The sequence below is a fragment of the Salmo salar genome, chromosome ssa10 (assembly GCF_905237065.1).
Source record: "Salmo salar chromosome ssa10, Ssal_v3.1, whole genome shotgun sequence".
Classification (NCBI taxonomy): domain Eukaryota; kingdom Metazoa; phylum Chordata; class Actinopteri; order Salmoniformes; family Salmonidae; genus Salmo; species Salmo salar.
Window position 1 is genome coordinate 19,114,683 of NC_059451.1, and position 26,364 is coordinate 19,141,046.

The window sequence follows — 26,364 nt, forward strand, 5'->3', positions numbered from 1 at the left end:
CTCCCTCTAGTGGTGGTAGCATTTTGTTAGCCCAGCCATACACGCATGTCTACCGCGGAGTATTGTGGGTGTCAGTGAGGAAGTAAAATGGCGGACCTGGCAAACGAAGGTAAGGAACTGCTCGTTGGGGGGAAATCTAAACAAATCTAATGATTCACCACAGTGAGTGCATGTAGTTCAGACAGCGACGGGACTGTCAGCAGATGTGCAGGGAATGCTCCGTTTCGCCAGCAGCGCGATGTGGTGGCAGCGATTTGACTAAACAGCATATGTTAAGAGTCCCGGCCTTTGCTATATTTTACGTGGGGGAGGAGTGGGGGGCGGCAGGCCGGACCGTGTGGCACAACCGGGGGAGGGGCAGTTGTCAGACGTGAAAATATCGCATCTGTAGCGAGCGAACAATACCTTCCGATTTAACTGCATTTTTGTAAATCTATGTATGTGTGTTCCAATTTTAGAAATCAAGCACATGGAAGCACAAACAATATACATTTAGGGCTCTGTGTGGGTCACATGGGAAACACACCGGGTGGAATTTTGCTCTTATCGAATAGCCTTTTTAAACCTCCCACTTTCACCATGTAGCTATCTGCAGTATGCCTTCTATGTTCAAAACGCCTACATCAGGTAGTTATCGTTAAAACACAGTTAACATGTCCCAGCTTGGCTATTTTAATTTTTTTTGCATGGCGGGGCTGTTTTCAGACAACTGGATCTTGTCATTGCTCGATGTTACAGGTGTCTATCCCATTGAGGTACAGCCTACAATGTTGCGAGTTCAATGCATAGCTATACTGTACCAGAACTAGATAGCCTAGTTGCGTAATAGGATTTGCAAAGTACTTAGTTAGATGGATTTTAATGAATTACTTTTATACAGTTTCAAAACAATCCAATTTTATATACGTAGAATGATGCCAATACAGAAAGATATCGTATTGAACAGTAGCTATCACGGTACATAGAGCTGTACATAGAGCTAAGGCACAGCTACCGAAAGTTCAAACCTTCAACTGGCTCTTTACTCTGGACTTATTTTTCTGATTTCACCACCAAAAATAACAATGGCTTGCTGTAATAACTTTTCTTCGGTGTATGCTGAAATTTCATTCAAATGTTTAAGATTTAATGAAAATTTGAAGTTGTGCAGCTATCCCAAAAGTAAGAGGCTTAGACATTATGTGAATCGAAGACTAATGAGATTAATGCCTGTAGACACTTTTTTTCTCTCTCCAGAATGTCACTGTAGAGGGGTCTGGAGTTAGTCTGTTTGACAGCTGCTCCATTGAAAGACACTAGAACCCCAATTCCATGTTAACGTAAAAACCCCTCTAGCTTCTCTTCTGTGTCCTGGGTTCCTTTCTCATTTCGTCCGCAGTTACTTACGATGCGTGAGGTCATAGGAGACGTGCCTGCCTATCACACATAATTAATTTCCACCAGTTTCCAATTTCAATCGAATGACAAGAGGAATCAGTTGTTTTGGTCTTGACAACTTGTTCCCCTTACTGAAACACTTCTGATTTTCCTTCTGTTCTTAGCAGGAATAGTATGAGATGTTCAGCTTGTGATAGTTAGAGCCAGAGGTAGGGATCAGAATTGACAGCGTTGATGAGGACAAAGGTGAGGGGATCTATGCTGAGTATGTAAGTGACCCAGAAACAACCAGTTTGCACTCAATCTACCTTTAATGAGAGAATGTTTTGGTGCGAGGTGGATCTTTGTGATTTATTTCCCCTTCCAAATCATTTTTGCCTCATTGAAGGTAGTTTGGTTGCAATGTTGTGGACTTTTATTTAGTCCGGCACCTGAATTCTGGTGATGTAATAAGCCAGCGTCACCTCACTTATTTTTAGGCAAGCTACTCTCTCATGATAAAGAACTAATGCTATAGGCTACATGAAGTAGATTGAGTTGCATTGTAGCCTTTACTTTAACTTAACAGACATTCCTCTGTCAATGTCAAGAGACTGAAAGAACTAGCCTAGTCAGAAATGCTATAGACTACATTTCAAACAAGTATAGACTAGTGTGTAGGCTATATCGAGTGTAACTCGGCATTGTTTCAAAGTTAGATTAAATCAAGGAAGTGCAGTCTTTGATCCACTTCCTTAATCTGATAGTTTAAGTGCATTTTGTGACAAGGCAAATCCATGTATTTTCCTTCTGGTTTTTATAAAAAGGGGGAATGTTTCATTGCCGTATCACAGAGAATAGCAGTGATGTGGTTGGAGGCATCAGTAAAACACTGTATTTATGCAGAACTCAAATACTTTTCAGTGTGAATCCACCATCTCTGGCAAGCATTTATGCATGTCTTTCACACCTCCAGGGCACATGAGCAATGCTAAGTCATCACAAAGCCTTGTGCCTCAGCTGGGGATGACTGACCACATAAACCTTCAAGCTACTAGGTCTATATATTGAAAAGCTATCTTTTATATCTGCTTTTACTGTTCAGTGTCAGTAGCAAGCGCATTTGCCTGCCCAGCCTTCTAAAACAGGTAATGTCCTTGCCGCCCTTTCGCTCAGAATGTTTCTCCTCTCATGGCCATATCACCTTCACCATAGCTCCTTTAGTTTTGTTTCTATATATTTATTGCCTGATTTATTGGGTCAACCCCAGTGTAGTTTCATCATGTTGACCCGGATCCCTAAAAATGCGAAGCACCCGTAGGCGGTCAAATTATATAAAGTCATACACACATCCTCGCAATCAGATCCCATCCACGTGGCTTACCCTAAAAATAGTCAAGGGCAAATTTTAGCAGCAGTGAGTCATTCTAGGGTTGATATCATCCTTCAGATCCATCTGCTGGGGCTGGCAGTCCTCCACTCATCCTACCCGATCACAACTGGCACGTCTCCCTCAGCTGTAGAAGACTATTCCAGCTGGACTGGGGTTAGTGGCTAGAGCCTCTTATTCAGGGAAGTCTCATGACTAGAGAGTTCTAGTTATAGCCTGGGGAGAAGATTTATTTGGTCCTGGCTGGGGTACTATCAAAGCTGAGTGGGTACTGACAGTGACAGGGAGTCTATTTACACTGACTGGGATGCCTGAGCCCTGAGGTTAGTGGTGTTCTGGGGGAGGTGAAGCAAGTGCACATTTCAACAAAACCTGTTACTTTTTCACCTTGGCCTAACCTGCAGGTCTTTGTCAGCTCTGTAGAATTTCATTTAGGCTTGGGCGGTATCCATATTGTCATACCTTCATACCGACGTTGTGCCATACTGGGATCTTCGGTAATACCGGCACTGTTTTCAAACCCCACTGATACTCTGTAATCTGAAGGTTAGCAATGCTAACAAGTACATGTCAAATCCCATAGAGAATGCTGTCTAAATGCTAAAGAGCGCATTGCGAACAGTTTCTGACCTAAACTATACAAGTATTAGCAAACCAAATGCACAACTGCAGAGCATTCAGCACATTTTAGACAGTTAACTCAATAGTTATAAGATATCTAACTGGCAAACATTTAGTTGTGAATTGCATACTGTAATTACACTACATGACTGAAAGTATGTGGACACCTGCTCGTCGAACATCTCATTCCAAAATCATGGGCATTAATATGGAGTTTGTCTCCCCTTTGCTTCTATAACAGCCTCCACTCTTCTGGGGAGGCTTTCCACCAAATGTTGGAACATTGCTGCGGGGACTTGCTTCCATTCAGCCACGAGCATTAGTGAGGTCGGGCACTAATGCTGGGTGTTTAGGCCTGGCTCGCAATCAGCGTTCTAATTCATCCCAAAGGTGTTCGATGGGGTTGAGGTCAGGGCTTTGTGCAGGCCAGTCAAGTTCTCCACACCGATCTCAACAAACCATTTCTGTATGGACCTCGCTTCGTGAACGGGGGAATTGTCATGCTTTGTTGCCACAAAGTTGGAAGCACAGATTCGTTTAGAATGTTGTATGTTGTAGTGTTAAGATTTTCGTTCACTAGAAATAGCCCGAACCATGAGAAACAGCCCCGTTCCATTATTCCTCCTCCACCAAACTTTAGAGTTGGCACTATGCATTGGGTCAGGTAGCGTTCTCCTGGCATCTGTCAATCCCAGATTCGTCCGTCGGAATGCCAGATGATGACGCGTGATTCATCACTCCAGAGAAAGTGTTTACACTGCTCCAGAGTCCAATGGCGGCGAGCTTTACACCACTCCAGCCAACGCTCGGCATTGCGAAAGGTGATCTTAAGCTTGTGTGCGGCTGCTCGACAATGTAAACCCATTTCATGAAGCTCCCGATAAACAGTTCTTGCGCTGACATTACTTTCAGGGGCAGTTTGGAACAGAGTAGGGAGAGTTGCAACTAAGGACAGACAATTTGTACATGCTATGCGCTTCAACACTCGGCGGTCACGTTCTGTGAGCTTGTGTGGCCTACCACTTTGTGGCTGAGCTGTTGTTGCTCCTAGATATTTTCACTTCGCGATAACAGCACTTACAGTTAACCGGGGAAGTTATAGCAGGGCAGAAAGTTGAAAGTCACTGAGCTCTTCATTAAGGCGATTGTTTATGGATATTGCATGGATGTGACCTCGATTTTTATACACCTGTCAGCAACGGGTGTTGATAAATCCACTAATTTGAAGGGTGTCCACTGTCCACATACATTTGTGTATGTATATTGTAGATCACCAGTGAGTGACTTACAAGGCTCCGGTCTTTCGTCATTGTGTGCTTGTAAACAAACACCAAATCAAATTTATTTATATAGCCCTTCTTGCATCAGCTGATATCTCAAAGTGCTGTACAGAAACCCAGCCTAAAATCCCAAACAGCCCATGACTGGGGACTACCGTAAGCCTTTTAATAATGTGACAGGTGAAATGAAGAACGCAATGTTCTTTATCTCCTAACGTATTACAAACATTGACTGCAAAGTATTTTAAAAGTAGCTACAAATATTCAAATGGATTAAAAAATCTTCCAAGGAAATAATTTTGACGCTATTGAAAAACCATTCCGTGTCTTTTCTAAATACCCCGGTATACGGTATACCGTCCAAGCCTAATTGGTAATATTTGTAATTTAGGAGTACAGAGAAGGCTCATGAATAGAATTAGAGGGGTTTTATGGACAATGTCAAGAGACGTCATCATAAAGGTTAATCCGTTACAGTGTACGCCCTGTTTATGCCTGGGGTAGGGGGTTCTACTAAGCTATATGGAATTGTTTTAAGGTCATACCAAGGATCATTTAGCTATTTGATTTAGAATTTTAAGACCTCTTGAAGTATCAAAATAAAAAAATATTTGATGAGAAATGTTATTTGGTCTTACTGCTATTAGCCCATACAAAAGCATTGAATAACAGATTCACTAAATGGAACAGATGTCCGCCCAAAAAAATCAAAGGAAATTTGTGTCCTTTGTTTGCGACAGATGATAAACAGGAAACCCAATAAAAAAAATTAAATAAATAATAATTCTATGTATTTTTGGCACTAAAAATTCTCCATATACAGTACCAGTCAAAAGTTTGGACACCTACTCATGCAAGGGTCTTTCTTTATTTTTACTATGAAATAACACATATGGAATCATGTAGTAACCAAAAAAGTGTTAAACAAATATAAATATATTTAAGATTCTAAAAAGTAGCCAAACTTTGCCTTGATGACAGCTTTGCACACTCTTGGCATTCTCTTAACCAGCTTCATGAGGTAGTCACCTGGAATTAATTTAAATTAACAAGTGTGCCTTGTTAAAAGTTAATTTGTGGAATGTCTTTCCGTAATGCATTTGAGCCAATCCAGTTGTATTGTGACAAGGTAGGGTGGTATACAGAGGATAGCCCTATTTGGTAAAAGACCAAGTCCATATTATGGCAAGAACAGCTCAAATAAGTGAAGAGAAACAACAGTCCATCATTACTTTAAGACATGAAGGTCAGTCAATCTGGAAAATGTCAAAAACCATCAAACGTTATGAAACTGGCTCTCATGAGGAACGCAACAGGAACGGAAGACAGAGTTACCTCTGCTGCAGTGGATAAGTTCATTAGAGTTACCAGCCTCAGATTGCAGCCCAAATAAATAATTCACAGAGAACAAGTAACAGACACATCTCAACATCAACTGTTTAGACGATACTGCATGAATCAGGCCTTCATGGTCGAATTGCTGCAAAGAAACCACTACTAAAGGATGCCAATAAGAAGAAACTTGCTTGTGCCAAGAAACACGAGCAATGGACATTAGATCGGTGGAAATCTGTCCTTTTGGTTTGATGAGTCCAAATTTGACATTCTTGGTTCCAATCGCCATGTCTTTGTGAGATGCAGAGTAGGTGACCAGCATGGCTACCACAGCATTCTGCAACGACACGCCATCCCGCCTGGTTTGTGCTTAGTGGGACTCTCATTTGTTTTTCAACAGATGGACCAACCACACCTCCAGGCTGTGTAAGGGCTATTTAACCAAGAAGGAGAGTGATGGAGTGCTGCATCAGATGACCTGGCCTCCAGAATCACCTGACCTCAACCCAATTGAGATGGTTTGGTATGAGTTGGACCGCAGAGTGAAGGAAAAGCAGCCAACAAGTGCTCAGCATATGTGAGAACTTCTTCAAGACTGTTGGAAAAGTATTCCAGGTGAAGCTGGTTGAGAGAATGCCAAGCGTGTGCAAAGCTTTCATCAAGGCAAAGGGTGGCTACTTTGAAGAATCTCAAATATAACATATATTTTTATTTGTTTTACACTTTTGGTTACTACATGATTCCATGTGTTATTTCATTGTTTTTATGTCTTCACTATTATTCTAAAATGTAGAAAATAGTAAAAAAAAGGAAAAACCCTTGAATGAGTAGGTGTGTCCAAACTTTTGACTGGTGCTGTATACTTCCAACATTTTTTTCAACTTGTACCGGGGGACCTTTGACTAGATTTTGAGTGGATTTTCCCTTTAAGCTTTTGCCCAAAGATGTGCGAAATTATATCTTCAACAGTGACATCTGATTTCTCTTGCAGAGAAACCTGCCATAGCCCCACCTGTGTTTGTGTTCCAGGAAGATAAAGCACAGAAGGTGAGAGACTCTTTTCACACCTCTGCTGAAAATTGAAAGTGTGACGGCACACTATGAGTCAGACTTGGCTTCACACTGGCTGGATAATTCACTCAGTTTCATGTGTCTGACTGTCTGTTTCTTCCTCTCTCTCTTTTTCTGTCATACCCATAACAGAGATCAGCAGAAGGGTCCAGTGCTGAGGATGGAGAAGGTAAGGATGAGGAGGATAACCTAGCAGGTTATGGTTCTTTGGAAAAATGACACGTCCATTTTATATTACTGTATTGTAGTTACTTTGCTAATCTTTGCTGATTCTGTCTCCTCTAGACTCTGATAAAGATGAGAGTAGTTACTGTCCCCCGGCCAAGAGAGAGAGAACATCATCACTAACACAATTCCCACCCGCACATTCAGGTAATTGTACGTTTTGTTGAATTAAAATATTATTTTGTTAGTGTGTAGAGAAAGGGTCTGTACTCATGTTATTTCTCATTGTCTCTTGCAGTTTCTAAGAACAATGTGTTCATGCCATCCAGTTTCTGTCAGTCCCCGACAGGAAATAATTCAGATTCAGAACCTGGTGAGTTCCTGAATAGTTGTCTTAAGATCTCCTTTTTAATTTACTTGGTATTTGTATGATAAGGAGAATGACCCTTGAAGAATCATGACAAGAATGGTTTGCTTTTTCTCCTTAATCAAAGTTCTGGCCATCTCATATTCCCTCTCTTTCTCCATCTTTCTCTGATGTCAACAGAGGAGAAGACGGTTGGATTTCGCCTGAAGCCTCCCACCCTGATCCATGGACAGGCTCCTCGTGCAGGTGGCTGCTCTCCCCTGTCAATTTCAGAGAGGCTTTATTGTCCATTGAGTGAAATATGAAATGTGTTTCGGGGGTTTCAGCACACAGGCTCAGTCACAAAAGCAATGTACAAAACATCACAATAAGTTGGAAAGAAGATGGCCCTTGTTTGTCTGGCATTGGTCTGTCCAGAGCCTTATATTTAGGCCAAGTATAATGTGTTGCAGGCGTCCCGAGCCAGAAGCCCAAGGAGCAGCACCGCAGCGTACTACGACCCGCAGTACTGCAGGCCCCTCCGCCTAGCAAATCACTAACCCTGACCGGTAGGTACACTGAGGAAAGCTTAACCTCAAAGTCTTCAGATCCTCTCAGACAAACAGCTCTGCTACTTCCTTCTGTTCTGCGATGGCCATTCTCCTCCAGCTTTCTTTCATCTCAATGTGCTTGGACAAAACATCTGTTGAGGGAAATCTAGCCATTTCTGGAATGTCCCTGACTCTCCTCTTGTGGTCCTCATAGGTTTGAACAGTGGTACGAATGGAGTGAACAGATCGTCCGATGGTCTGCCAGTCACCCAGAACAACACAGAGAACTGTGATGGCTCCACAGACAATATGGCCAAGTCACAGGTAAGCTGAGAGGTCAAAGGGTGCCACGCTAGCTACATGTTTCCTGATTGGAAGGGCTCCACAGTGGCCGATAATAACCTATATAGTTATCAAGCTCCTAACAACAACAGAGAACACAACAGGACACAAGGAAGGTTTTATTCTTGGACATTTAGCATGGAATTTCCATGAATGTGTCTCGCTGCTCTCATCTTTCTAGGAGAAGAAAAGCGAGAGCGATGAGAGCAGGAATGGAGAGAGAACAGATCCTCCTGTGGAATCCACATTTGTATTTGGTCAGAATGTCAGAGACCGAGCCAAGGTGGCTTGAATAGTTAACTAAAGTGCATGTCATATGGAATACATTTGAAAGATACTCTGGGCTTTGCCTCATACCTAACAACACCCCATTGAGGTGTGGGTAAATCAAATTATAAACTGGGTAGTTCTGGCCCTGAATGCTGATTTGGCTGACAGCCGTGGAATATCAGACCTTATACCACGGATATGACAAAACATTTATTTTTACTGCTCTAATTACGTTGGTAAACAGTTTATAATAGCAATAAGGCACCTCGGGGGTTTGTGGCATATGGCCAATATAAGGGCTGTATTCAGGCACTCCACGTTGCGATGCGCTTTAAGAACAGCCCTTAGCCGTGGTATATTGGTCATAAACCACACTTCCTTGGGCCTTATTGCTTAAATATAGCAGCCTCTTGTGGCCTTGCATGCTTTATTATGTGAGTTTTATGTTCTTTTTGTTGTTATTTGTCTGATCATTACCTTTTTTCCCCCATTCGTCTAGGTTGAGGGAAGCAGTGAAAAGAAAGTGTCTCTGTCAGCAGAATCAGGGGAAACCAATTATTTCCTACAGTACAGAAGCACTCCCAGGTTAGTCTCTCATGGATTCTGGCTCCAATGGATATGATCAGTTATCACTTTTATTAGGCTAATACTTTATCACAATTTTATAATGTTATTAATATAACATCCTTTCCGCTGTATGTTTTCCACCCAGCTTACAGAAGGCTGAGAACAACACCGACGACGGGGCTAAGTTTGTGTTTGGACAGAACATGTCGGATCGTGTCCTGGTGAGACGTGTTGTTTTGTGAGGCTAATCTACTCATCTGTTATCTCTGTCGTTTTTCTATCATTTGTTCCCCTGCCAACTAAAGACAGGATCCACAAAGTTATGTTAAAACATGTTGTATCACATTCTTGTTTTGCAGAGTCCGCTGAAATGTGAGCAGGCAGCAGAGAGCAGCAGAGATCCCCCTGCCACCCCGCCATGTGAGCCACCCTCACTGGACAGCAGCCCCGACAAAGGTGGGCAGAGAAAATAAGATACATACATTCATGTTACTATGCCCATATAATAATGGCAATCCAAGAAAGGAGAGACGGGCTTATTTTCAGGTGTCCAACGTGTCCTCCTTGTTTGCTGTTCATTTTCAAATGGGTTTGTGGTTCTCTTTGCAGATACCAATGTGACAGAGTCTTTGGAGGAGTCGGCAGCGGCCTACACCAAAGCCACAGCCAAGAAGTGCTTGTTAGAGAAGGTAGAGGTCAGAACTGGAGAGGAGTCGGAGAGTAATGTACTACAGGTATGCACAAGCTCTAGTTGTTTGTTGTTCAATGTTAGTGCATTTATAGTAACGTTCAATTTACTTCACCAGAACATTTAGCAGTTGTTGATGTAAAGTTACCCACAGTAGTTTTGTGTTTACATGTCACCTCAGACAGGGTTGGAAATAGGCTGAAATCGTCAATTAACATTCATCTGACAATGGAATGTTCTTATTTTTTTCTCAGGTCCAATGCAAGTTGTTTGTGTTTGACAAAGCATCTCAGTCTTGGGTGGAGAGAGGCAGAGGTCTACTGAGGCTTAATGATATGGCCTCCACAGAGGAGGGATCGTTACAGTCCAGGCTAGGTACAGTCATTGCAGTGGCATAACACTTGAATCAAATCATGTCAAAACGTAACTCCCGTTTGAATGTATTACATTGGTTATTATATGCATTGTGTATGACCTGAGTTTGTGCTGTTCTGGCCCTGTAGTGATGAGGACCCAGGGCAGTTTGCGTCTGATCCTCAACACCAAGCTGTGGCCCCAAATGCAGACGGACAAAGCCAGCGAGAAGAGCGTCCGCATCACAGCCATGGACACTGAGGACCAGGGGGTCAAGGTCTTCCTCATATCGGTACGAGTAAGACGACATTACTTATTACATAGTAATTACTAAGGATGCGCACGGTTATTGGAATATCCCAATATGCGAACGGACGTTAGTGTGCGATTACTTGAGTGTTCATCTTAGGAGAAAAAAATTGTAGACCTATTTTGACAATGAAAAAGCTTTGTCTAAATAACTTTATCCATTTGACATTTTTATCTACAAGGATATACCATAACATTTGAAATTCTTAATTTAATAAAACAAACTTTTGAATGTTGTTTTTTGAACGGTACTTTGAGCTACTGCTGCGCATTTATCCCTCCAGGCTGCCCTGACATCAGTATGCTATTTTCCCCACTTCAAATAGCTATTACAGGCACTCGCCTAACAGAGTTTCCACAATATCTGACATAGATCAATGCAAAACACTAACCAGATAACCTTTTTGTAACAGAATAAGTTCTATAATGGTGAAAACTTCTTGTCTCTGTTGCTGCAAGCCAAACTTTTGGAGAAAAGCAGATATCCGCTGTTTACTTCTGCCATGTGCATTTGCGTCATTCAGAAAGGTCCAAGATTGAATTTCGACTTTCTGGATATCTAAAAAAATGTCATGTTATTTGAATAGTAAAATATTTTGCCCATCCCTAGTAATTACACTATAATTACATGGTAAATAGATGAGTTGAGTATATCTAACACTGCCATGACATTCTGTATAGTACTGATGTGTTAGTTATGTGACTGTTCCAGGCGAGCTCTAAGGACACGGGTCAGCTGTACGCAGCGCTGCATCACCGTATCCTGGCACTGCGGAGCCGCTCAGACCAGGAGCCAGAGCCCCGGGTCCCCATTCTAGACGGCCACATCCCTCACCCCCAGTCTAACGAGGAGGATAGTGATGAGGACGAATCGCTCACACCCACTGCCAACATCACAGGTAAACTATAGAACCCTTTTAATCTAACTGTTACCCTAACTGATCTAATCACCCCAAACGGATCTGAAGACCTCTGTCGTGAAAATTCTTACACAGGGACACTCAGTCAATCTTAAAAGAATCAAAATAATTGTTTGTCAGTGCGCTGGAGAGGTTGCAACAAACTTGAACGTCTGTCAGGAGCTCTAACGGGGCAGTCCCGTTAGTTCCCTTACATACTTATATTTGCATGATTCAGCTTATTCATCATTCATAATTCATGTTTGCTTAAGTCATGTGACGACCAATACTGTCCCGTACCTCACGAGGCTTCTTCTCTCTAAGCTGAGACCTTGAAACTGAGATATCCCTTTCTCTAAAAAAGGTTCAAAATCAAATCAAATGTTATGTAACATGCGCCAAATACAACAGACCTTACAGTGAAATGCTTACTTACAAGCCCTGAACCAACAATGCAGTTTTAAGAAAAATAAGTGTTAAGTATTTATTAAAATAAACTGAAGTAAAAAAAGACAAGAAAATAGAAAAATAACATAACAAATAATTAAAGAGCAACAATAAAATAACTGTAACGAGGCTATATACAGGGGCTACTGGTACAGAGTCAATGTGCGGGGGCACAGGTCAGTCGAGTTAATTGAAGTAACATGTACATGTAGGTAAAGTGACTATGCATAGATAATAAACAGAGCGTAGCAGCGGTGTAAAAATGGGGATGATGGGGGAGGTCAATGCAAATAGTCCGGGTAGCCATTTTGATTAGCTGTTCAGGAGTCTTATGGCTTGGGGGTAGAAGCTGTTAACCTCTATGGGCTAGGCGGGACGTAATCGTCCCACCTACGTAACAGCCAGTGTAATCCAGTGGCGCGATTTTCAAATACCTTAAAAATCCTATTACTTCAATTTCTCAAACATATGACTATTTTACAGCTATTTAAAGACAAGACTCTCGTTAATCTAACCACACTGTGCGATTTCAAAAAGGCTTTACAACGAAAGCAAAACATTAGATTATGTCAGCAGAGTACCCAGCCAGAAATAATCAGACACCCATTTTTCAAGCTAGCATATAATGTCACAAAAACCCAGAAGACAGCTAAATGCAGCACTAACCTTTGATGATCTTCATCAGATGACAACCCTAGGACATTGTTATACAATACATGCATGTTTTGTTCAATCAAGTTCATATTTATATCAAAAAACAGCTTTTTACATTAGCATGTGACGTTCAGAACTAGCATACCCCCCGCAAACTTCCGGGGAATTTACTAACAATTTACTAAATTACTCACGATAAACGTTCACAAAAAGCATAACAATTATTTTAAGAATTATAGATACAGAACTCCTCTATGCACTCGATATGTCCGATTTTAAAATAGCTTTTTGGTGAAAGCACATTTTGCAATATTCTAAGTACATAGCCCAGCCATCACGGGCTAGCTATTTAGACACCCGGCAAGTTTAGCCTTCACCAAAATCAGATTTACTATTACAAAAGTTTGATTACCTTTTGTTGTCTTCGTCAGAATGCACTCCCAGGACTGCTACTTCAATAACAAATGTTGGTTTGGTCCAAAATAATCCATCGTTATATCCAAATAGCGGCGTTTTGTTCGTGCGTTCCAGAAACTATCCGAAATGGTAAATCAGGGTCGTGCGCATTTCGTGACAAAAAAAAAATCTAAATATTCCATTACCGTACTTCGAAGCATGTCAACCGCTGTTTAAAATCAATTTTTATGCAATTTATCTCGTAAAAAAAGCGATAATATTCCGACCGGGAATCTCCTTTTCGGTAAACAGAGGAAAAAACACAAAGACGGGGGCGGCCAGTGCACGCGCCTAAGCCCACAGTCCCTTGATCGGCCACTTGAGAAAGGCGATAATGTGTTTCAGCCTGGGGCTGGAATGACGACATTCAGGTTTTTCCCGGGCTCTGAGAGCCTATTGGAGCCGTGGGAAGTGTCACGTTACCGCAGAGATCCTTTGTAATGGAATGAGATGTCAAAGAAAGACAATAAATGGTCAGACAGGCCACTTCCTGTAAAGGAATCTCTCAGGTTTTGACCTGCCATTTGAGTTCTGTTATACTCACAGACACCATTCAAACAGTTTTAGAAACTTTGGAGTGTTTTCTATCCAAAGCTAATAATTATATGCATATTCTAGTTTCTGGGCAGGAGTAATAATCAGATTAAATCGGGTACGTTTTTTATCCAGCTGTGAAAATACTGCCCCCTAGCCATAACAGGTTAAAGGTCTTACTCACATTGGCTATGGAGAGCATTATCACGCAGCGATCCGGAACAGCTGCTGTTCTCATGCATGCTTCTGTGTTGCTTGCCTCGAAGCGCGCATAGAAGTAATTGAGCTCATCTGGTAGGCTCGTGTCACTGGGCAGCTCGCAGCTGTGCTTCCCTTTGTAGTCCGTAATAGTTTGCAAGCCCTGCCACATCCAACGAGTGTCGGAGCCGGGGTAGTAGGATTCAATCTTAGTCCTGTATTGAAGCTTTGCCTGTTTGATGGTTCGTCGGAGGGTATAGCGGGATTTAGAAATTGATAAATAGAAAAGCACAAACATACAATTTCCATCACATTCCATCCTCTTATCACTTGTGTGATAATAATCATTACATTTTAATGTAAGATTTAAGCTTCTATCAAAAGGAGGTTCTATGAGATTACATCATAGTAAAGGTTATACTTCTATTAACTACATTATAATAAATCCTAATAAAGCTTGATAAAAATTCTATTGCAACTTCTTTGCAATAAGGAATTGAGACAAAGCTTGAAGTTTCAAGTGTTTAATACCAAGGATACAGTCAGCTGAGTGCATGCATTTAGAAAGTTTACAACCCATTTTATACTCTTTCCCCCCTCTTGTAGGTGTCACCTCCCCAGCTATACATTTTATGACCCCAATGAGTTTCCCTCTGGCTCCCCTGTGGAATGTCCATGGTCCTCTCTCTGTTTAGCTAGATGTCAGAATCACACCCCGTCCATCTTCTGTTCTGGGCCTGACCCTGCTCTCTGATCCAAGGCAATTTTCTCTTGTCTGATTAGGTCAACATTTCTAAATTAGCATACACACAGTTTCATGGCCTAAACTCCATTAACAATTCTACTAAACTCTTCAAAAGGCTGGTGCTGGCTCATCAGCTCAGTGTTCACATAATGGGAACAGGTTAAGGGTTTAGATGACCTTACCCTCAACTTGTTAAACGAAAACAACCTTCAATCATTACTCATCTACAGGGGGAAATGGGAGCTCTTCCAGAGTAGTCAGCTCATTAGTTTCACCATCCTCTGGAGGAGCATAAAACATGATAGCTGCTGAAATCTTACCAGCCAGAGAGGCACAGATCGCCTTACAGCATGTTAACAAAACAAAACATAGTCCAGAGCCTCTGTTTTGCAGAGCCCAATTACACAATTATTTTAGCAATGCCAATTTTCTCTACGTCTCTAGAGATCTCCCAAATTTGGTCTAGGGCACATGCATATTGACTTTCACAGGGAAGCGAGAGAACACATGTTATAACAGTTTCACATCAACCTTGATAAGAATGAGATTGGGGCAAGGTTGGCACAAGCTACAATCGAGTGGCTCTCCTCACAATTTAGGGGCATAGCTCTGTCTCAAGAAGCCTTTCCAAATCATAATTATAACAATTGATAAAGAATCCAACCCAAATTTATAATGACAGTCCTTATTGCTTCACGTTGGTTCTATCACTACAATTTAAGACCCTCAACTTAGCACACACAGATACTGGTAGAATGTACATTGACATACAGTATATACATCTTATATTTCTAGCATTAACTTTTCTCATCACTTGTGGTAATGACAGCTTGGTGTTTCTTCATGTTGTTTTTCAGATAGTGTTTCACTTCGTCCTTTTAACAGGACATGTTCAAAGTGGACAGCCCTTGATAATGTCTCTCACCTGAGCCGCCACAGTCCTTTACAGTCCATTATGTCTTGTCCCTTTTCCTACCAGTACACCAGCAAGTTTGCACGGGATCTCTCCATGCTCACTCCATGTGGACTGTTGTCGCACTCCTGAGAGAAAAGGCAGTTGATAGCTTCGTCTGAATGCTGTGTACAGGTTTCTGGCTCAGACTCAGGCCTCAAGGTAGTGGTGAAGGACCATATTGAATGCCATTTTCACCATTACTTCAGCCGGTTAGGGGGGGTTTGAGGTTCACACTGTTCTTGGTCAAATTATCCCTTCCATGCATCTAGACACCATCTGTGGTCACCTTCGCCATAACCTCGGGAGAGGACAGACAAGAACAACAGTTTAGTTTAGGGAATTTCTGATTCAGGAAATCCAGACAAATTATTAACTGTATGACAAATTATTACTACTACCCGATTCTTAAGCTGTTGGGGTGTAGGGTCAGTATTTTCACGGCCGGATGAAAAACGTACCCAATTTAAACAGGTTACTACTCTGGCCCAGAAACTAGAATATGCATATTATTAGTAGATTTGGATAGAAAACACTCTGAAATTTCTAAAACTGTTTGAATGGTGTCTGAGTATAACAGAACTCGTATGGCAGGCAAAAACCTGAGAAAAATCCAAGCAGGAAGGGGAAAGTCAGAATTGTAGTTCTTCTTTTGATTCTCTATCGAAACTACAGTGTCTGTGGAGTGACGTTGCACTTCCTAAAGTTTCCATTGGCTGTCAACAGCCTTCAGAAAGTGGTTTGAGCATTCTCCTGTCACTGGGCAGATAATAGGAGCTTAGTTACTGAGTGGATGGCCTGGAGACAAAGGGATTGGATATGCGCAGTCACGTGAGCGCACCGTTCCTTCTTTTTCTTCTTGAATGAATATGCTATTGTCCGGTTGGAATATTATCGCAATTTTACGTAAAAAATACCATAAAGATTGATTTTAAACAGCGTTTGACATGCTTCTAAGTACGGTAATGGAACATTTTGACTTTTCGTCTCTGGTTCCGCGTTCGAGCGTTATGCCTTTGGATAAGTGATCTGTACGCATGAACAAAACGGAGGTATTTGTACATAAATATGGATTATTTCGAACAAAAACAACATTTCTTGTGGAAGTAGCAGTCCTGGGAGTGCATTCTGACGAAGATCAGCAAAGGTAAGAGAATATTTCTAATACTAATTCTGAGTTTAGGTTGCCCCGAACTTGGCGGGTGTCTGTATAGCTCGCTGTGATGGCTGAGCTATGTACTCAGATTATTGAAAAATGGGCTTTCTCCGTAAAGCTATTTTAAAATCTGACACAGCGGTTGCATCCAGGAGTAGTCTATCTATAATTCTTTAAATAATTGTTTTATATTTTGTCAACGTTTATGATGAGTATTTTTGTAAATTGATGTGCACATTCACTGGGAGTTTTGGTGGGAATACATTTTCTGAACATCACGCGCCAATGTAAAATGCTGTTTTTGGATATAAATATGAACTTTATCGAACAAAACATATATGTATTGTGTAACATAATGTCCTAGGAGTGTCATCTGATGAAGATCGTCAAAGGTTAGTGCTACATTTAGCTGTGTTTTGGGTTTTATTGACACATGTCCTTGCTTGGAAAATGGCTGTGTGATTATTTTTGTCTATGTACTCTAACATAATCTAATGTTTTGCTTTCGCTGTAAAGCCTTTTTAAAATCAGACAATGTGGTTACATCAAGGAGAAGTGTATCTTTAAAATGGTGTAAAACGGTTGTACGTTTGAGAAAGTTGAATTATGACATTTTGTTGTTTTTGAATTTGCCGCCCTGATATTTCACTGGCTGTGTCCCGCAGGTGGGATGCTAGCTGGGACGCTCCCACGTAGCCCATAGAAGTTAATACAGATTTCTAAAACAAATGTCAAAGAGAATAACAACACACAGTTGAAACCATTTTTTCCCCTCCAAATTGGCTTATACTCCCCTATCATCTTGGTGATCTCACTGCGGAGGTACAGGTCAGGGAGTTGAGGGCTAATGCTTAGGGAGAAATCCTGAGCATCCAGCAGACCCAATCTGGAGAGATGTTTTTATTGAAGCAAGACATAAAAAGAAAGAAAATAAAACAACAGCAATACACATCACTTGATGTGGGGGGAAATTCAATCCATTTGGAGTAACTGTCAACCATTACCAACATCTATTTTTTTCATATTACAGGCACGAATGTGAAGGCATCAATACATCAATTTGCATATTTACTTAAGGGCCCTAGGGGACTGGTAATTCCCTCTCTTGGATACATGAGTCACATTGTGATTCATGCGTCCAAAGAAACAACACTGCATGTTAAATCCAAAATAAACAAATTAGAATAACAAATCATATTAGAATTACAACTCTTGATAACTCCATAAGGAAATAATTGTATCCCATCAGGTAATGGAAAAATAGACTAGAGACAGGCGTCCCTCATTCAGGGGCAGCGCTATCTCTCTGTCCTTCTCGTGGTCTGAATCACACATGAGACTATTGATAAATTATCAACTTCTTCTAATTATTAGTGTTTACATAGCCCATTTAAATCTCACCCAATGTCTCCAGTCTTTCTAGTGAGGGTGATCAGGCCTCACCAGGAAGTCAGAACAGAGGTCACAGGTCATTCCACCCCATTAAGTGAGTGTTTGTTTTCCTGTACCTCAGACATTATTTAAAGATGTTTCCAATATTTCAAAAATGTTGTGTGTCAGATTTACATTTCTTCTTATCAAGAGAATTTACGTGTACACCCAAAACTCTGACAATATAAACTTTTGTGTACAGCATCCTAAATCCAAAATAAAAAGACCCCATACAATAAATCAAACAGATTATTAACCACTACCAAATATTCATTAACAGGTGTGTGTGTGGTAAAAATCGTAGATTAAAAACAAACAAAATGGCCAGGCCTTACTTCATTTGGGAGCTCCCTTAACCTCTATGGGCTACTACTCAACAGCCAGTGTAATCCCGTGGCGCGATATTCAAATACCTCAAAAATGCAAAAACTTCAATTTTTCAAACATATGACTATTTTACACCATTTTAAAGACAAGACTCTCATTAATCTAACCACACTGTCCGATTTCAAAAAGGCTTTACAGCGAAAGCAAAACATTATGTCAGCAGAGTACCCAGCCAGAAATAATCAGACACCCATTTTTCAAGCTAGCATATAATGTCACATGAACCCAAACCACAGCTAAATGCAGCACTAACCTTTGATGATCTTCATCAGATGCCACCTTAGGACATTATGTTATACAATACATGCATGTTTTGTTCAATCAAGTTCATATTTATATCAAAAAACCAGCTTTTTACATTAGCATGTGACTAGCATTCCCACCGAACACTGCCAGTGAATTTACTAAAGTACTCACGATAAACGTTCACAAAAAACATAACAATTATTTTAAGAATTATAGATACAGAACTCCTCTATGCACTCTATGTCCGATTTTAAAATAGCTTTTCGGTGAAAGCACATTTTGCAATATTCTCAGTAGATAGCCCGACATCACAGGGCTAGCTATTTAGACACCCAGCAAGTTTAGCACTCACCAAAGTCAGATTTACTATAAGAAAAATGTTATTACCTTTGCTGTTCTTCGTCAGAATGCACTCCCAGGACTTCTACTTCAATAACAAATGTTGGTTTGGTCCCAAATAATCCATTGTTATATCCAAATAGCGGCATTTTGTTCGTGCGTTCAAGACACTATCCGAAAGGGTAAATAAGGGTCACGAGCATGGCGCATTACGTGCCCAAAAATTTCTAAATATTCCATTACCGTACTTCGAAGCATGTCAACCGCTGTTTAAAATCAATTTTTATGCCATTTTTCTCATAAAAAAGCGATAATATTCCGACCGGGAATCTGCGTTTAGGTAAACAGACGAAAGAAAATAAAGCATGGAGTCGACTCGGGCACGCGCCTAAGCCCATAGTACTCTGATCGGCCACTTGCCAAACGCGATAATGTGTTTCAGCCAGAGGCTGCCTCGATATCATTCAGCTTTTTCCCGGGCTCTGAGAGCCTATGGGAGCCGTAGGAAGTGTCACGTTATCGCAAAGATCCTCAGTCTTCAATAAAAAGAGCCAAGATGAACAACAACTTGTCAGACAGGCCACTTCCTGCATGGAATCTTCTCAGGTTTTGGCCTGCCATATGAGTTCTGTTATACTCACAGACACCATTCAAACAGTTTTAGAAACTTTAGGGTGTTTTCTATCCAAAGCCATATTATATGCATATTCTAGTTACTGGGCAGGAGTAGTAACCAGATTAAATCGGGTATGTTTTTTATCCGGCCGTGTCAATACTGCCCCCTAGCCCTAACAGGTTAACAGCTGGATCCGGGAACCTTAAACTGCTCTTCTAAGGCACTTGCCTTAGCAAGCCTTTCAAAGGGAGAGATACAGAATCATTGATAAACATGAAGAGAAAAAAAACTTGGTATCGGACGTTCCATCAGTCGTATACAGAATTATCCTTCAGACACATCGAATAGGCGCTTTCTAAAGTAAACAATCCCAAAGCCCCTCTCTTGTAATCAGTCATTTTGACTTTGACATACAGTTCTGTACAAACTGTCCCTAATTTCCCCATTGTCTCGCTTACAGCCTGTTTCAGTTCAGTGTATACTGGAAGCTATCTATTGTTCCACAGGAAGGTTATCTCTAACCCAAACAGAGAGCATAGATGAGAGAGCATAGAACCAGGCATTTAAGAGTGAGCGGCCTCTAATTTAATCAGTCCCAATGCTCAATCAAATTACTAAGATATTGCATCGTTAGAGGGCTATCTGTAAGCCAATTACCATTCACTCTGTAACTTTCATTAGTCTCCATGTTTCCTTCAACTAGGACTCCCTTACTCCCAATAGGAAGACCTTCTCAATCTTCTACTACTAATACACACGGATCACTCTCAAACAACATTCTGCAAGGTTGAAAACAAATCAAAACAAACATGCATTTCTCCTTATTGGAAGGCATTGTTTTCATTTTTGTCTACCCTAACAATGTTACTCTTAATATTTATTTCAAATTTCTGTTGGATATTCACTTTTTGCTTCACACTTATTAAATATCGATTATTTTAAGATTCATATATAATGTGCCAAATTTATAAAATACATCGGTCAATTCAGAAGGAGAGAGAGAAACCGTTATTATAACTGGGCTAGCACTGCCTATCAGTCCACTGTCATTGGAATGTTCTATCCATAAGGTTTCTGGCACCTGAGACAAAATAGATTGGGAGACAGTCTCAGACCCCCACTCCTCAATTTGCCTGCTTACTCATTGGTTTAATATCTCATCGTTTTGGATATCAATGAAAACTCCAGGAGTACAATAAATTGTTTAGTTAAAACTATTTCTAGTTTTTTGTTTGTTAGGGGTAAGTCAAGTCCCGTACAATGCTTTAACCTTATCATAACTCAAATGATCTCTAAAGGGACCACTCCGAACATTTCGCAGAATATTTTTTACACCACTTATGTACGTCTACGTGTGGGTGTGCAAGTTAAATGTTATTATTTTTTCTATTGTTACTTCATCAGATCTCTAGTAACCCATTAAACAAATATTATCTTTCTCTAATAACCCATTATACATTTGTGTTACATCACAAGTTCCTCCTCTACACTAGTGTTATATTCATATAGGAGTTTAAATATTCACTAGTGTTCTATTTAACAGCTTATTCGGAAATAATACTCTCTTCTTTCATATCTCCACACACATAATAACGTTATACCATCAAACTCCACGGATGGGTCATGTTATCCTCATGTAATCTAAAGTCATGTTATCCTCAGAGACATGTCTCATTAGTAACAAGGATAACATGTTGTCTTCGTTACTAATGAGACATGTTATCTACTGAGACATGTTATCCTCGTCACTACTGAGACATGTTACCTATGAGATTTATGAGACATGTTATCCTTTACCTGTAGATCCAACAGCGGTGGTGGACAGAGCCCTAGATAACGTTATAGATCAAAAAACTCAGCTCACAGAACTGGTTGGGGCATTCATTCACCTCTTTCACACATGAGCTAGTCCCCTGACAGCTCTCAATCACTCAATAATTTATAGCTATATTTCAATCTCAATCTTGTTATCCAAATTTCAATCAGCTTGATATCCACATTTCAGTTTTATAAGCCTTATTCCAATCTTAATAGTAATAATTTAAGTCCATGCATTATCCAAATTTCAATCTCAATCTTGTTATCCAAATTTCAATCAGCTTGATATCCACATTTCAGTCTTATAAGCCTTATTCCAATCTTAATAGTAATAATTTAAGTCCATGCATTATCCAAATTTCAATCAGCCAGATTTCCATCAGCTTAATATCCACATTTCAATCTTATAATCCGTATTCCAATTTTAATAGTAATAATTTAAATCCATGTATTATCCAATTTTCAATCAGCTTAATATGTCATATCCCACAATTAGAGGTCGGCCGATTAATCGGAATGGCCGATTAATTAGGGCCGATTTCAAGTTTTCATAACAATCGCTAATCGGTATTTTTCGCCACCGATTTGCCAAATGTTTAAATATTTTTTATTTTATTAGTTTGGGGGGGGGGCATTTATATATATATATATATATATATATATATATATATATATTAAGAACACATTCTTATTTTCAATGACAGCCTAGGAACGGGGGTTAACTGCCTTGTTCAGGGGCTGACTACCTGTTACGCGAGGGCAGTAAGAAGCCAAGGTAAGTTGCTAGCTAGCATTAAACTGATCGTTTTTTATAAGATAAATCTTAACATAATCACTAGTTAACTACACATGGTTGATGATATTACAAGTTTATCTAACGTGTCCTGCGTTGGCATATAATCGATGCAGTGCCTGTTAATTTATCATTGAATCACAGCCTATTTCGCCAAACGGGTGTTGATTTAACAAGCGCATTTGCGAAAAAAGCACTGTTGTTGCACCAATGTACCTAACCATAAACATCAATGCCTTTCTTTAAAATCAATAAACAAGTATATATTTTTAAACCTGCATATTTGGTTAATATTGCCTGCTAACATGAAATTGTGTCACATCTCTAGTGTTCATTGCACGCAGAGTCAGGGTATATGCAACAGTTTGGGCCGCCTGGCTCGTTGCGAACTAATTTGCCAGAATTTTACGTAATTATTACATAACATTGACATAATATAACTCATAAGCATTCACTCAGACAGCACTTTCGTGCGTTTTGCCAGCAGCTCTTCGCTGTGTTTCAAGCTGTTTATGACTTCAAACCGGGTGGGAATAATTTGTGGAACATTCCAACAATAAATCTATTCCAAAAACTTCGTAAATAACAAGGTTGCCAAAAAACAACGCATACAAAGTTGTATAGCGGCAGAATAAAATACCGGGTTGTGAGTGGTCTATTTCATAGCGTTTTTCACTCATCACGTTTATTCCGAAAAATGTCTGTCCTCACTCTGGTTGCCTATAGACAAACATTAAGAATAAGCTACGTGGTGAGTTGATGCCTATTCGGCAGCTAGTTAGCTAGGTTTGTATGCGTTGCTACTTTGTATGCGTTGTTGGTTGGCAACCTTTTACTTTACGTTTTTTGGAACAGATTCCTGTTGGAACGTTCCACAAATTATACCCACCCCTTCAAGCCTGTCAACTCCCAAGATTAGGCTGGTGTAACCGATGTGAAATGGCTAGCTAGTTAGCGGGGTGCGCGCTAATAGCGTTTCAAACGTCAATCGCTCTGAGACTTGGAGTAGTTGATTCCCCTCCTCTGCATGGGTAACGCTGCTTCGAGGGTGGCTGTTGTCGATGTGTTCCTGGTTCAAGCCCAGGTAGGAGCGAGGAGAGGGACGGAAGCTATACTGTTACACTGGCAATACTAAAGTGCCTATATGAACATCCAATAGTCAAAGGTATATGAAATACAAATCGTATAGAGAGAAATAGTCCTATAATTCCTATAATAACTACAACCTAAAACTTACCTGGGAATATTGAAGACTCATGTTAAAAGGAACCACCAGCTTTCATATGTTCCCATGTTCTGAACAAGGAACTTAAACCTTAGCTTTTTTACATGGCACATATTGCACTTTTACTTTCTTCTCCAACACTTTGTTTTGCATTATTTAAACCAAATTGAACTTGTTTCATTATTTATTTGAGGCTAAATTGATTTTATTAATGTATTATATTAAGTTAAAATAAGTGTTAATTCAGTATTGTTGTAACTGTCATTATTATAAATAAACAAATAATAATAAAAAAATCGGCCGATTAATCGGTATCGGCTTTTTTGGCCCTCCAATAATCGGTCGACCTCTACTTACAATCACACATTCACATCCATATTCACTTATTACTATTCCCAAACACACCCCATGTGCATCTTCAATGGTTCTCTTGTCGCTACTTGCTATACATATAAATAACACCCCGTATTCAATAATATCTTGTTATTTCGTAGTGGCGGTAGACGTTTCTTCTAAATGCCTACAGACAGCTGTCAGCGGGGCATTCCATGATATTGTTACGCCCTCACACTAGTCTTCTCATAAAACTACTGAATAGTCTTCTCTCTAGAAGATTATGGGTATCTTTTTATGGGTTACTCGCCTTGATTTCATTCATTTTTTTCCCTCTCACTTTTATACATTTTAAATTGACTTACTGAAATCAGTTGCCATCCCTCAATTGTTGGCCGATGATGTGTCTCCTCCTGGGCAGCTCACAGTAAGGGTCTGGGTGGGTCTCGTCATCTTTAGGTCAGACGGGAATTTCCCTCACGCTTCATAATATGTGCCACCGATTTTCCTCGCAGACGCCAACTGGATAGCGAGGCTTCTCTCTAAGCTGACACCTTGAAACTGAGAGAGCCCTTTCTCTAAACAAGTTTCTGGGCGTACTGCGAAATTCGTTCAATCAGTCACTTGCATGAACACAGAAATTGGTTTATAGAATAGCACAAACATAGAACATAGAAATTGGTAAATAGAAAAGCACTAACATAACAATTTCCATCACACCCCTTACTGTGATTTATTCAAAAAAGTGAATTGATGATATCTGGACAAAATGATAGTCCAAAAGTGTTATCTGGTGTTCCAAGGTAGTGATCTGGGAGACCCCTATCGATGGTCCATAAAAGTTATCTCGGGGTTCAAAAAGGTCGCCTGGACATGCCCCCTAACTGTCAAACAAACATATTTTAAAGTCCAAGTAAGTGATCTTGGACACCCCCACTGATGTGCCAAAGAAGGTATCTGGGGGTCCAAGGAAGTTATCGGGGCATCTTTGAATGGGACTTTTTACTTTTGTACTTTTTCATTGGATGTTGTCAGTTGTCTTGGATGTTGTCTTATTTGATTCAAGCTACATCGCGCCCATTCAAAAGGTCCAAGAATGTAATTTAAAACAACAGTCCAATGACAATCACTCACCATGCCTGTCTCTCCTCTCCCTAGAGGGTCCAGAGGTCCAGGCCAGCGGGAGTGGGTCCTCATAGCGCCTGCCCCCCTCCACACGCTGCAGTCAGGACCCCTACAGGCACCTCCACGGACACCTCAGTCCAGCATTTCCCCAATGGTCAGAGGTCACAGTGGAGTTCCAGGAAGGATCCTATGCAGGTGCTACTAACTTAACTCTGTGCAGTTCAGTCTCTCTGCATTCGCAGTATATCCGGGATGGATGGTCTTTTTGTTTGTTTTTTATTTTAGTTTTTTTAACCTATAGAACTGAAAAATATATATTTTTTGGAGTTTGAATTGTCGCTCATCATATTGATGAGTGAGACGTTGCAAGACGGAATGAGAAAGCAATTTTCTTCTCTTGCCGATGTAAGTACATTCTAAAGAGCTTGCCGTTAAAAGTGGGACCTCTTTATCCACCTTGCAAGAAAACAGACCTCGGGCACTTCAAATCCAGTGGGGCTTGTATTTTGTTCAGAGAGGTAAAGATCTAGTTGCCTAGCAAATAATTGTTTATAAAGTCTTTTTTATTTCACTGAGTTGTCTGTCATTGAAGAGTGTCTGAACTCTCACTTCAAGTTTTATTTTGTGTTTTAAGTCCGTCGATACCTCCTTTGGCCACTTAGTTGTTTAGTCTGTAGTCTACATTAGAAATTATTTTTGACCACAAATCATTTGAAATAGAAGCCCTTGTGCAAACACCTGCTTTGACGTAAATGATTTAATAAAGAATTCCATTTAATAATGGAGTTGACCTGTGTTCATTATTATGATGATTATTATTATTGATAGTTGATATATCGACTTTGATTTTGAAGTTCATTCGAAAATGAACCTATTTTGCAAATAAGCTAGTTGGATTTGATAGTTTTACAACAGGTTTTTTTCCATGACCCCAAAGTTTTCCCTAAATATAGATGTTAGATTTGTTTGTTTCAAAAATATAAAACATTTTTAGATGGATCTGAAAATATATCATTTTCCCAAATATATATTGAATAAACCAATTTTATTAGTTGTTTACAATTTTTTTGTTTGCTTTAAATAAGTTACACAGACATTGTTTATAACAACCTCGATCATTTGCAAACATATTTTACGTATGTTTTTTCACACCATGAGAAAGGTCAATATAATAACTTCTAGGTTTGGGTGTTGGCAGTTTGTTTCTCCTAACATGTCGTTATTTGCATCTATCCTAAATGGGTTTGACCTCAAAACCCTACAAAATGCACATATACTCTCAGAACAACTAATGCTGCCATTTTAATTCAAAGAGCTATAGGCATTGGAACAGGTGGTTCTACACGCACATGATTGGAAGACTAC

The 26,364-nt window shown here is 40.2% G+C and overlaps 1 protein-coding gene across 1 annotated transcript; it reads left to right on the plus strand.

The window, feature by feature from the left end:
* Positions 1–73: 73 nt before the first annotated feature.
* Positions 74–26,057, plus strand: ranb3 (Ran-binding protein 3). The gene is given in 4 exon segments (NM_001146453.1): positions 74–109; positions 6,974–7,029; positions 7,186–7,199; positions 25,036–26,057. Coding segments are annotated over 4 exon segments (261 nt in total). The 5' UTR covers positions 74–87; the 3' UTR covers positions 25,205–26,057.
* Positions 26,058–26,364: the final 307 nt, after the last annotated feature.